We start from the raw sequence: 13,949 nt of genomic DNA on the forward strand, positions 1-13,949 counted from the left end.
GCTATGGGTCGGCACCGACTCGAGGGCACTTAACAACAACAACAACAACAGTCAGCAGTCCACACTCTAGGTCAATTCTATAGTCTGTTCTACTGAGGAGCTAAGAATCAGAATCAACTGAACAGCAGTGGGTGGGGCACTTAGCTACTGAAAATGTGAAAAGGCAAAACAGTATTTAGTAAACTGAAACTTAGCCATCAATATTCTTCCTCATAGCCAAGAGCAGGCGCCACTAGTGTTCTTATGGCGCAGGCAGTCAGCTGACTAGCAAAGGCAATTCTCCTCTGGGGTCATTCTCCTGCTGCTCCTAGTCCTCTGCTTTCCCAGCTCCTCAGTCTGCCTCAGCCTAAGCATACAGGCATTTGAGAGCTCAAAGGCAACTGTGCTCTCTACCTCTCCCCCACCTCCATAATAAAGACACCAGCCACGTCCTCCTCTTGCCTTTAGGGTCAAGGTCATTGATCCCAATTTCTACTGCTGATGCCGACTCAATTCTGACTCAAGGTGACCCTACATACTGCAGAGCTGAACTGCTCTCAGGAGGTTTCAAGGCTGTGGACTTTTGGATGCAGGTTGCCAGGTCTTTCTTCCAAGGTGCATCTGAGTGGGTTCAAACTTTTGATTTAGAATAGTTGAGTACCTAATTGTGCCACTCGGATGCCTGAACCTTATTTCCATTAATATATTCAACAAGCTACCAAAACTGAACATATCCGACATAAAATTTACATCTGTACCTGTCATATACTTAAGCAAAAAATGTACAGGCCATCCCAAAGGAGACTTTAGCATGCTGCTCTTCCCCACCCCTTGTCAGTTTATCACAGGAAGCTCTCTAATCTGTCTCTCCTGTTTTTATTACCAACACCCTCTAGGCCTCCTCTTCCCTGACATAGTCCCTGGCAACTGGATCCAGCCTTGCACACTTCTTCCTCCACTGCCAGAAAAAAGCTTTCCCTAATGCTCCTTGGAAACGCTATACAGCGTCTCTATGGGTCGGAATTGACTCAACAGCACTTAACAACAACAACAACAATGTGTAAATTTGATATCCTCTCCTTACTTCAAATCTCCCACCTCTCTCCCATCCTGGGCTAGGGGACACAGGCCAGTCTCATTGTTCTCTTCCTACACTGCATTAAGAACAAGTTCTCTTGCCAGTCAAAGTCACACTACGCTTCCAGACCTGACACGCTTTTCCAATTGGTTCCTGGATCAACTACCCTCCTTTTCCCCAAAACACCTCCTCCTCATTCTGGTTCCTGCAGCCTTTCTGAAATTATCAAAATTTCCAGTTCTGGTTCCTCACAAAATGGGTACTCAAAAATTGAAATTCGGAGTCAGTTACTTTACAACATTATTCAAACTACAAGGTGGACTCCCATTAAAGCAGAACTCCAGGACAACTGGTTTCTGTGGCCCTGAAGTCACTGCATTCATGGTATAAAGCTTGCAATAAACTTAACTATTCCTTTGAGAGTCTTTATGTGTGAAAACTGGGCTAATGCATCAGACTTCAAAGTCCTCTGAACTGCAAGGTCAGTGGCTCAAGCTCACCAGCTGCTCCTTGGAAACCCTATACATGGTCACTGTGGGTCGGAACCAACTTGACGGCACTTGTCAACAACACACTAGCAGAGTAGCTCTGTAGGATAAACAATGCTCCCACAAAGCAATGCTCTCAGCCTCAGAAATCCTATCTAGGGCTATTAGGAGTTGGAATAGACTCGCAAGCTCTTAACAGCAAGAACATACAAGCCAAAAGTTACAAAGAAGAGCAAAAAAGTGTGACATCATCAGAGGATACAGTCTGTAGTCTGAGTTTTAAAATATCAATATCATTTATTAAGCACTTGGTGTGGTGCTGTGGGTAATGTGTCAGAATGCAAAATTGTTTGAACTGCAAGGTTGGTGGTTAAAGCTCACCAGCTCCTCCTTAAAAACCCTACAGAGGGTTGCTATGGGTCAGGATTGACTCCACGGCACTTAACAACAATGTGCCACATACTTTTCATACCACAGTCTTCTCAAAACCTTAAAATATGGATATAAGTCCCATTTTACGATAGAGAAAAGTGGGAATTACAAGTCACAGAGTTAGCAAATGATTGAGACTAAAATGTTTCCTATGTTTTCTCTAATAGACAAGGACCCCGCTCCCGTCCCTACTCAATCTACTCACTACTGAAAACACTCACCACATCCGCCTCCCTCCTTCATCTAGCATGCCAACCACACAATACCACACAATATCTATAAAGAACTGGAAAACTACACCCTAGATTCATATACCCAAGGGTCCGTGGGTGACACTTAAGTACTAACAAAACACTTAGTGGGTCACACCTAACCACAGGTGTCTTGGAAGACAGGCCTGGCAATTTACTTCTTCAAGGTCACACTCTTGAGCACTCGATAGAGCAACCCCCTTTGAACATGCAGGGTACTCCCTGAGTCGGAATTGATTCACTGGCAACTGACAGATTTACATACAGAACTGTTGTTGTCATAGCAACCCAAGGTGACTGACTAGAACCACCCCATAGGATTTTCGGCATTTCACAACAATGTTTACAGAAGCAGATCACCAGGTCTTTTCTCCTTTACAGCTATTTGGTGGGCTGAAACCCCAATCTTTCATTCGTTGTTGCTGTCCATTTCGATTCAGAGTGACCCTGTATAGGGTTTCCAAGGAGCTACTGGTGAATTTGAACCACCAACCTTGTGTCTAGAAGTCCAGTGCTTTTCCTATAGCACCACACTAGGGTTAGTATTCGTCAGTAAAGCAACCTTAGACAAAATCAGATTGAAGACCTTCCAGTATGATCTCTGTGTGTATGTGTGTGTTTTAGTCTCACTTGGAAATCACCAGAAATGTTTTAATAATCCTTCATTTTCAAGTGAATTTCATTTGATGCCAAAGATTCAAAATAAGATTACATGTAATATCCCTGCAGATGTTCTGTCTCTAAAAATGGTCTCCACTAACAAATGCTCTCAAAATTGTGTCATCATATAAACAAAGTAATGGCTAAACAGATAGTATTTTTGCAATATCAGGGATTTCATTAGTTTGATATAATTAATCATTTCAATTATTTGCTACTGTTTGACAATATAGACCATAATTTTACAATATTTTCTGACAGAGGTACTGACAGATACAAATTATAACAATCTTAGCAACTGAAATCAATCCTGTCAATCTATCTCGTTTTCAATTTCCATCAACCTCTATATCTCTAGGGAGTGCGGTGGCTCCATACAGTAAGCGCAGGACTGCGAACCACAAAGTCTGCGGTTCGGAGGGAAAGGAGGTGCTTGTGGTATCTTAAACACCAAAACTATGTTACTCACCACATTAAAGTTGATATGAGAAGACCAACGCCTACACAATCTATGAATACAACCCAAAGGAGCAGTTTTATCGTCTCAAAGAATCCCATGTCCAGCACAAAGCCAAATCCTATGGTGGACACTGAAAGAAAGATTTACAAGATGTATTGAGGCACTGTGCTAGATTCTGGGGATACAGGGCACAGCTTGTGCCCTCCAGGCGTCTGACAGTCTGGTGCAGGAGACAGACCCCAAATCTCAAAGATGTATTATACTTAATGGAGACAGAAATGCATTCCATCTTTGAACAGAGAATGGCCCGAGTACTACTTAAGAGGGCCCTGGCTTGGCCAATTCACCCCAGTATAGAGAACAGCACCAATACAGAGAAGACGCTCACATAGTCTGACTCCAATTAAAGGGGGGAATTTCTACATACCTCAACACCCTAATGGTGGTTAGAACTCTTTCACCACATTGCTGAGAACTTACAAGTAGTATCTCAAGTTCACATCAGTCTTGCAGAACTCTCTCACTCTGGGTTTGTCTAACTGTGAGATGTAATGTCTAACCTCAATATTCCTCTTAACAGCAAGCTGGCATTTGGGAACCACTTTATGTATCATACTAGCTAAAAGACATGGAGTGAAATCTGCTCTAAGCTTTGAAAAGACCTGCAGAAATCAGGAAAAATAACTTTCTTTCCTCTGAGTTTTCTGAGACTTCAAAAAGAACCTCCAAACACCCCTCAAATTCTGACCCACAATGCATTTATAACAAAAACTCTTCTAAAGGACAAATAACAATCCATAACACTTAATATGCTCTTCAGCTGTACTGCAGATAAACCAACACTTACCACATAGCCAGATACTCAACAGGACCAAAAAAGCAGGATCATCTCTGGCCCACTGGTCCTTTGTCTGCTTTCGATAATGAAAGTTTCTATAAACCCTCTGTGGCGATGTGAACAGGTAGAGCATCTGCCAGCCAGCAAACTCAAAGTCCATCTGCCGAAAACGAAAAAGCCTTCGCAAGTACTTGTAGCGTTTTGCTCCAGCAGTATGTCGTGCTGCATCTCGGGAATTCAAGGCACCATTCCCTTGCACTCGGGAATTCACTGAAATACTTGGTAACATCTTCCTAAACAGGAGGGGGGAAAAATCTCTTATACAAATAATATGAAGAAATTCTTAGCTACTAGCACACCTCTTTCTTCCTAGTTACTGAATAGCAGGGAAGTCACTTTACACTGTCATTTCGAATCCTCAGAGGGCAAGTGCCCAAAGTGAAAGGGCCTGTTCTAAGACTTGTTATTACAATGGCAGCACCACGCTCAGGGTAATAGCGCTTCACTGTGTCCTCAAATAGCCACAGGAAGCTCTTGATAGTAGGGAGAAAAAAACAGAGGCACTGGGTGGGGGAAAATAACACCCCACAATCACAGAGATAGTGATGGAGCCACGATTCCAATTTAGTCTGGTTCTAAATTCAAGGCTCTTAAATTCGCTATGGAGTCCTGGTGTGGCGCTGTGGGTTAATGAGCCAGACTACAAAGCCCTTTGAACTGCAAGGTCGGTGGTTCAAACTCACCAGCTGCCCCTCGGAAACCCTATACAGGGTCACTGTGGGTCGGAACCGGTTCGCTGGAACTTAACAACAAGGCACTTTAGGAGTGCTGGTATGGCGCTGTGGGTTAATGCGCCAGAATGCAATGTCGGCAGTCCAAGCTCACTAGCTGCTGCTCCTCAGAAACCCTATACAGGGTAGCTATGGGCCGGAACCGACTCGACGGCATTTAACAACAACAAACAAACTACCAAGCCATTAAGGAAAAGCCTATAAGCTGAGCAGACAATGCAAAAGAGATGGCCTATTCACGAAAGCCAAGGGAGTATGGTCAGCAAGCTCCTCCTTCACTAGAATATGGCCCAGACACAAAGCTCTGTTCAGATGCCTAGTGCGGCTCCCAGTTCAGCAGAAGGAATGACAGCGTGGGATCTGGGTCAGACCAGTCCCGAGGCCAGGCGAGTCCACTCCGCAGGCCCAGGCGCTCCCTGCCAGCTCAGATTTAGCAAACAAAATACAGAACGCCCATGGTAAATGTGAATTTCGTATAAGCAACAAATAACTTTTTGCCGAATTACTTCTCACGCAGTACTTCAGGAATACTTATTCTAAAAACTTTATTGTTCATCTGAATTTCAAATTTAATTGGGCGTTCTTCATCAGGCAACCTTGCCCACGGGCCAAGGAACCGGAACCGGGGCATGGTCACTCCCCGGCCGCGGTGACGTCGGGCCGCGAGCTGCCAAAGGAAACGGCGCCCGGCGCAATAACGAGCCTCGCGCGGGTGGAGCGCTCCTCAGACCTCACCTGGAACCCTGCTGCGACCTGGACCCAGGAGCACTAGTCCGACACCTCTGCCCAGAAGCCAAGCGCAGCCGCCACCGCGGCTAACTTCCTTTCCCGCAACGTAGCCGGCGCTAGGGGTGTGTCTGCGTCACATGCGCCCACTTCCGCTGACGCGCGGCCTCTCGGGTTTTGTAGTCTCCCGGCCCTACCGCCGGAAGTTGTTGTTGCCGGTTTCCTGTACTTTCCGTCGCGGGTGGCTTGGCGGCCCACGGGGTAGCAGTGGCGGGCGACTGACGCGGGTAGAAGCCGGAGCGGTGGGCGGTCGTCGTCATGCCCCGATATTATGAGGACAAGCCAGAGGGCGGCGCTTGTGCCGGCGTGAAGGAGGACCTGGGCGCATGTCTGCTGCAGTCGGACTGTGTGCTCCAGGTAGTGCGGCGGGCTGCCGAGAGCTCGGGGTCCTAATGGCCCAAGCGGGGAGGCCGGGCTCAAAGGAGGGCTCCCCGTCGGCCCTGGGACGTGACTTCGAGTTAACCGTCCTGGGTGTAAAACACAGCTCCAGGTGTCTGAATTTAGGCAAATACAATGCTGTAATCTGTTTATGCCAGTTTGTAACCCACCTGAAAACTGTAGGGCCTCATTGTGGGAATCAATTAACAACAGCATTTAGTTCCCCAGGTTGGTTGGTGGGCACAGCCATGTTTGGGAATTACTAATGTTGATCTCGGAGTCCTGGTGTGGTGCTGTGGGTTAATGCACCAGACTGCAAAGCTGTTTGAACTGCAAAGTCGGTGGTTCAAGCTCACCAGCTGCTCCTCAGAAACCCATATACAGGGCCACTATGGGTCCGAACTAACTCAAAAGCATTTAACAACAACAATCTTGATCTCAGAAAGCAAAAAAATTGGGAGTATATTAGTTAGGCTGTAAGTTTAGCTACAGGGATGCAGAAAAAGTCTCCTAAACAAAATGGAGAATTCTCTTTTGAACCCAAAGTGTAGGCCCTGGGCAGCTCCATTCAATCTTCCATGGACCCCCAACACTGTTAATCTTGTTCCAGGTGCCGTGATGGAAAACAGGAAGTCGCTCTCATACACATAGTCCAAGAGTGACTTGCTTCCATGGCGTCTGACCTAGTGGTAGTGGTGGTGTGTCCTGGAGTCGGTTCCGACTCATAGCGACCCAGCATGGAATTTCCGCGGCTGTAAATCTGTACTGGATCAGGAAGCCTCATCTTTCTCTTGGAACGGCTGACCTTGAGGTTGTTAGCAGCCCCACTGGTAACCACTACCTACCAGAGCTCCTTGTTGTTGTTATGTGCCGTCGAGTCGGTTCTGACCCATAGCGGTTCCGAGGCTGTAAATCTATACGGGAGCAGAAAGCCTTTTCTTTCTCCGGCGAATCGGCTGATAGTTTCGAACTGCTGACCTTAATGTTGGCAGCCCGATTCGTAACCACTACGCTACTAGAGCTCCTTATCAGTCCTAATAGCCAACAAAAGAAACCAAACGCATTGCTGTGGAGTCTGTTGCAACCCATAATATGGAGTCAAGTGGAGAAAGGGGGCAGCCCTTGTTTCATTGAAGAGCCAGCCCAGAAGTTTTACACTTGAAATTCCCTCACATCCCATTGGTTAGAATTCAGTCAACAGCACCACACCTAGCTGCAAGTAGGGCTGGGAAATCTTGTCTAGCAAGGAGTTCTGGTGGCATAGCAGAGCTGCTAACAGCAAGGTCAGCAGTTCAAATTCACCAGCTGTTAAGCAGCTCTGAGGGAGAAAGATGAGACTTTCTGCTCCCTTAAACTCTATACAGGGTCACTATGAATCGGAACGGACTCGATGCCACACAGCCACCACCAACCACCATGTTATGGTTGTGTACCACTGGGTTGACTCAGGGCCCTTGTAGGTCACGGTAGAACAGCCCCTTAGTGTTTCCTAGGCTCTGGGAGCAGAGTGCTTATGAGTTGGGCTGCTAATCTCACGGTCAGCCGTTCTGCAGGAGAAAGAGGAGGCTTTCTGCTCCCGTAGAGATTTACAGCCTCAGAAACCCTAATTGTGTCGCTGTGTGTCAGAACCGACTCCATGGCACATAACCATCACCACCAATCTTCACTAGAGCAGATCACCAGTTCTTTACACTGCAGAGCAGCTGGCGGGTCCTACTTTTTGATTAGCAGCAGATGTTTTATCCAGCTAAAATGTAAGAGAGACTATTAAGAGACAAGTAGCAGTCTGCCATTTGGGTTGAAGGTGAAGATAGTAAAGTAATGCTTCTGTTAGGTTTAGTGTATCTTGCGAGAAATTTCTACCCGACAGGCTGAAAGTTTATGAAAAAAGTAGCATCTGAGATACAGCTTTGGGAGACATCACCATATATAGATGTCTTTTATCTGCCTCCGTCTTGCTCCTGTGGGCAGCACACCCCATCAGCTTTATCTCCTGAGGAGTTGGGGGCGTTTGTGGTAGTGCAGGGACGCCTAGTGAGGATCAGTTCTAGAGACGGCGATTGAAATATAGGACCAGGCACACGTAAAGACTAGAAAGCGGCCAAGAACAGATGTTAAGTGCAAAGAAAGAAGTAACACAGACCAGGTAGTAGGTATCTTTTTAATCCGGAAAAACTAGGGAATGTGACAGGCACTTGCAAAATAAAGGTTGTGGGGAGGGATTGCAATGGTGGGGGAGGGAGCCAACATCACCTGCTTGAAGGAAAATCCCTGATTATGCAGAGCAGGTGGAATTTGGGTTGCATCTTCCCTGCTTCTTGAATGAGCCAGATGGTTCTAGTTAAGTATTATTACTCTGTTGTTGCTAGTGACTGGAGTCAGTTCTGACTCATAGTGACATTGTATAGCAGGGGTGGGGAACGGGCCTTACATGTCCTGAGAAATCATTTGGTTTGGCCCTGTCGAGGCAATCACTGTGCCAACCATCACATTGGTGGTGCTGTGCCTGGAATTGGTTCTGATTCATAGTGACGCTTCATAGGATTTCTGAGGCTGTAAATCTTCATGGAAGCAGAAACCCTCATTTCTCTCCTGAAGAACAGTGGATAGTTTCCAACTGCTGATCTTGAGGTAACAGCTTGACTCATAACCACTATACTGCCAGAGCTCTAATCATCACATTGTTGTTGTTAGGTGCCATCGAGTTGGTACCGACTCATCGTGACCTTATGCACAGCATAACAAAACACTGCCTGATACTGGGCCAACCTCACTACTGTTGCCACGCTTGAGTCCATCGATGCTGCCACTTTGCCAGTCCATCTCGCTGGGGGTCTTCCTCTTTTTTTCTGACCCTCCACCTTACCAAACATGATATCCTTCTCTAGCAACTGGTCCCTACTGACAATATGTTCATAGTATGAGAGACAAAGCTTGGCCATCTTGGCCTCCAAGGAACACTTTGGCTGCACTTCTTCCGAAACGGATCTGTTGGTTCTTTTGGCAGCCCATGGTACTTTCAATATTCTCCAACACCATAACTCAAAAGCATCAATTCTTCTATGGTCTTCCTTATTTACTGTCCAGCTTTCACATGCATATGAGGTTATTGAAAATACCATGGCTTGGGTCAGGCACACCTTAGTCTTCAAGCTGACATCTTTGCTCTTCAACACTTTACAAAGTTCTTGTGCAGCAGATTTGCCCAATGCAATACATAGTTTGATTTCTTGACTGCTGCTTCCATGAGTGTTAATAGTTGATCCAAGAAGAATGAAGTCCTTGACAACTTCAGTCATTTCTCCGTTGATAATGTTGTTTACTGGTCCAGTGGTGAGGATTTTTGTTTTCTTTACATTGAGATGTAATCCATACCGAAGGCTGTGCTCTTTGATCTTCATCAGTAAATGTTTTAAGTCCACTTTCAGCAAGCAAGGTTGTATCATCTGCATATCGTAGGTTTAGAAATCAGTTAATTAAATGTTTGACCAAGTATAGCTGGCTACTTTTTAAGTTGATCATTTTTTATAGCCCACGAATGATGATACAAATTTTGGCAGAAAAAAGTTAACCTGCTACTGCTGTAACAGTTGCTAGTGAGTTTGAACCACTAACCTTACTCTTAGCAGTCCAGTGCTTGTCTTACAGCATCGCACCAGGACTCCACAAATGTTACTGTAGCCTACCTCATTGGCGGTTCCATTAAGTCTCTAGCATTAATACTAAAATGTTCTGATACTAAAACTTTAGGGCACCTTATCCTGGCTGAGGACTTCTGGTATGGCTATAGGATGAGCACTGAATTGTGAACTACAAGGACTGCAGTTCAAACCCACCAGCTGCTCCTTGGAAACTCTATACAGGGTTGCTGTGAGTCGGAAAAAACCTCGACAGCACTCAGCAAGAGCATCATGCAGGCTGTGTGAACTTTGAAAGTGATATTGAACAGGAGTAATGTTAGCCACAGACACATTGCTGGACCCATTTACACTGGAACACAGCTTGAGTAGGAAGGGTTCATGATCTTCCTTTATTTTGTCAAGTACTATCCAAGGATAATGTTCATAAAGGGTATGATTCTTTTATTACTTGGTGATGCTGGCTTTTAATTTTTAATTTGTGGCTTTTATTTTGTTTTGCGAATTGTAAATCGTAATTTGGTATCATTAAACCTCTGAGGTGAATAGAAATGTCAGAGGTCAGTCTGCTGTTTGCAGATGTTTCTCTGGGTATTCGCATCCCCAGGAAGCTGATCTTTTACTGCTCAGACCTTCGCCCACACCTGGGATGCTGCTTGTGCTACTAGTTAGTGTTTTCCTGTGTGCATCTTCCTTGCTACCTGATAGTAAAAGCCCTGAGTAGGCAGGAACTCAGTATTAGTATTTTTCACTAAGCCTGAGTGTTCTGAGCATCTTGTATATATTCATTCCATCAATTCACTTCCGTGAAGGCAGGTACAGGACAGATGGATAAGGGCGTGTTCAAAAAGAGGAGCTGCGCTGCCCTTCAGTTTTCGTTTTCATTTTACTCTTTGAATTGTGAATGTAAGCTGCCCCAGGTGTGTAGTATATGCACATTTTTAAAATTAAGTTTATACTGATTGTTCAAACTCTTCAAAGGTAAGAAAGAGGTAGATTTAGAATTTTTATTCCATGGTTAACATGAAAGAAAAATACTATACTTTAGCTCTTGCCTCGATTTTCAGTTAATATGATCACTTTGCTGCGAGTCAGAAGTACTGACTGTGAGTCAGAAGTGATGGTCCTGTCAGTCTTCTGTGAGCATCGTGCCTCAATGGCAGAAAGGGAACGGTTTGGTCCAGTGTTTCTCTTGAAACTTCCTTTGAGTTCTTACTGATTATTGTTAAGTGCTTTTGAGTCGGTGCCGACTCACAGCCACACTATAGAGTTTCCAAGGCTGGAAATCTGATTGGGAGCAGAAAGCCTTAACGTTCTCTCAGAGTGCCTGGTAAGCTAGAACTGCAAGGCTTGGAGTTGGCAGTCCAGTGTATCCTACAGAGCTGCCATGCTCCCTCCTATCACTGCTTAAAAATGAGTTAATTTTACATCTGACCCAGGCAGATCTCCTTCAAACTAGCATGGAAATGCTGTCAGCTCCCAGCTTCCCTCTTCCAGCTAGTATTCAGCTGAGGTCAGAATTGTAAACCTGACAGTGGGGGTTGGGAAAATTACTAGAAGGATAATATTTGAAACTTTAAAGTCTCTTGATACTTCCAGAGCAAACCCTCCCATTCCCACAGCAGCATGCCTGCCTCTCATAGGTGACTTGCTTGCTTGGGCTCACTCTTTTTCTTTCTCACACACACACTCACAAATATACACAGTCTCTGACTTTAGGAGTTCTTGGGTATAAATGTTTTAGGATTACTGAAGAATCCCTATTACTGCCTTTGTCATGACTTTTTCCTTTCTTATCCACAAGGAGCTAATGGACTAATTTTCTAGATTGTTACATAAACATTTTGAAGTATCCAATTCAAACCAGTGAGCGTTCCATCCTTTTGCCCTTATGTACCTATAGCCAAAATGGAGTAAAAACTTTGTCTTATGTAATTTACAATCTTTTATTTAACTTTAAAAGAAGAAGAACAATCTCCAAAAGGATAGTAATTTTGTCTTTGTGGAAAAAATGTCCAGGTATTTATTTTTTGTTTTATGTATTACAGGAAGGAAAAACTCCTCGGCAATGTTTGAAGGAAGGAAACTGCCAAGCTTTAAAATATTCATTCTTTGAATGTAAAAGGTCAATGGTAAGTGTTTAAATACTTTAAAAGTTTATGCTTTCAACCTCTTAGAGGATTTTTAATCTCAGAATGAGTATGTGCTACTTTTGTCACGTCCCCCTTTTCTCAGTTGCTATTTTTCTAAAAATACATTTAGATTTAACTTAAAACAAAACCTAAGTAGAACATTAAGTTTGCTAGAAGGCGGCATAGATTGAGTGTAGTTCAAAGCAAAAAAAAAAAAAAAAAGTCGTTTGGATGAAGAGTGAAAAGTCGTTTGGATGAAGAGTGAACCACTCTTGACAAGAACATCCATGCTGCTCACTGTCAGCGAGGCTTCTTGTTATGAAGGCCAGCTGGATCCTCTTCCTGGCCGCTCTGACCACTACTGCTTTACTTTTTCTGAAGACTAGTTTACTTCTCTCGTGTAGTGATCTCCGTTACCAAAGTTGTGCTTAGTACATTATATTGTACAACGTTTAAATGTACATTTAATTTCAGCTGGATACCAGATCACGATTCAGAGGAAGAAAAGGCTACTGATGCCATGATGTAGAGACCAAGATGAAAACAACAAAGGATTTTCTCTGGTCATTAATGCAGAGAAGTCAAAAAGGAAACATGCTGTGTGCTCTCTCTGCTCATTTCATTGGGTTTGTTCCCTCCATGGGAAATGGGACGTGGATAAGTTCTGGTTTTGAATAAGTATAAATATGGATTTTCTTGCCCTTAGGTTTTAGAGGAATGAAAAAGTTTAACTGAACAATTATGGACACAAAATAAATATGTCTTGCAAATTGTTAGAACGTTCGTAGCAAGCACAAAGAATGGAAAGATTATTTTCAAACTTGACTCTTTAATCCATTGACAGTTTGCACATCATTTGTGAATATTATGAAGATCATGTACCTGACTAATATAATCAGTAACATGGAGGCTGGGGAGAAAATGTCTTCAGAAAAGTTTAAGCTGAAACTTTCTTTATGCAGTCTGTCCTACCTAATTTATAAATAAATTGTGTTTGATTCCTTGGAAAAGAAATGCCTCACTTTCAATGAGTTGCTGAAGTTGCTGTTACGTGCCGAGTCCATTCTGATTCATAGTGACCTTGTATAGGAGTTCTGGTGTGGTACTGTAGGATAAGCACTAGACTGCTGACCACAAGGTTGTTGGTTCATACCCACGAGCAGTTCCTCAGAAACCCTATACATAGTCGCTATGGATTATAACCAAGTTGATAGTACTTAACACTATTACAGGGTGGCTCCGTAGGTAGGCAGTAGACTGGGAATCACAAAGTTGATGGTTTGAGCTTCCCAACCATTCCAAGGGATAAAGATGATGATTTCTGCGCAAGCAAAGATTTAAAAGCCTGGGAAACCCTCTATAGTGTCACAAAGTTGGAACCAACTCGACACCACTCATTAACAACCATATTAAATCTGTCTTCATATACTAATTGGCCATTTGTGTGTGTTTGGAGACGTGTCTATTCATATCCTTTGTCCATGTTTCAATTGAGTTGCCTTTTCATTTCCCTTTTTATTATCAAATTGTAACACTTTTTAATAGTAGATGCAGCTCCTTAAAGGATTTATGACTGGCTTATATTTCCCCACAATGTCTTTTTAAAAATATTTTATTGTGAATTATGTCATAGTTTACAAGAGAGAACATTAGCTTCACATTCATCCTATCATATATCGTTTCATTGCCATGGTTACCATCCCCTCCATGCATCATCAACCAACCAAAGGGTATATACCCTGCAAGCCTGCTCCCTGGTTGTCAGCACACAGCCCCTCTCCCTCTCTGTGTCTAAAGTCCCCAGCCGCTCAATCTCTAAATCTCTCCACGTCATCATCTCTGCCTCCATCTTTGGTGTCACTGCTTCTCTAGGTAGGGTGTCACACTCCGCTTTTCTTCCTTGATGGTTCCAGGGACCTCCATTCCTGGACTGAAAAGTCAGTTTCCTTCTTTTGCTACAAAATGTCCACCTTTACATTTCCAATCCTCACAATCAGTCCTGATAACAATTATTCACTATTGTATCACAAGAGACTTA

The 13,949-nt window shown here is 43.9% G+C and overlaps 2 protein-coding genes across 2 annotated transcripts in view; one reads left to right on the forward strand and one right to left on the reverse strand.

The window, feature by feature from the left end:
- Window positions 1-4,475, reverse strand: part of UNC50 (unc-50 homolog (C. elegans)) — a 16,968-nt gene extending 12,493 nt beyond the window's left edge. Inside the window, exons 1-2 of the mRNA XM_006870753.1 lie at window positions 4,196-4,475; window positions 3,358-3,478 (exon numbers count right to left, since the gene is read on the reverse strand). Of these exons, the coding sequence (XP_006870815.1) occupies window positions 3,358-3,478; window positions 4,196-4,475 (401 nt within the window). The remainder of the gene's footprint in view (window positions 1-3,357; window positions 3,479-4,195) is intronic.
- Window positions 4,476-6,021: 1,546 nt separating this feature from the next.
- Window positions 6,022-12,427, forward strand: LOC102840255 (cytochrome c oxidase assembly factor 5-like). Its single transcript, XM_006870754.1, has 3 exons — window positions 6,022-6,120; window positions 11,828-11,911; window positions 12,386-12,427. The coding sequence occupies exons 1-3, from the start codon at window positions 6,022-6,024 to the stop codon at window positions 12,425-12,427; spliced, it is 225 nt and encodes a 74-aa protein (XP_006870816.1).
- The last annotated feature ends 1,522 nt before the right edge of the window (window positions 12,428-13,949 follow it).

This window comes from Chrysochloris asiatica, unplaced genomic scaffold (genome assembly GCF_000296735.1).
Source record: "Chrysochloris asiatica unplaced genomic scaffold, ChrAsi1.0 scaffold00150, whole genome shotgun sequence".
NCBI classification, from domain to species: Eukaryota; Metazoa; Chordata; class Mammalia; order Afrosoricida; family Chrysochloridae; genus Chrysochloris; species Chrysochloris asiatica.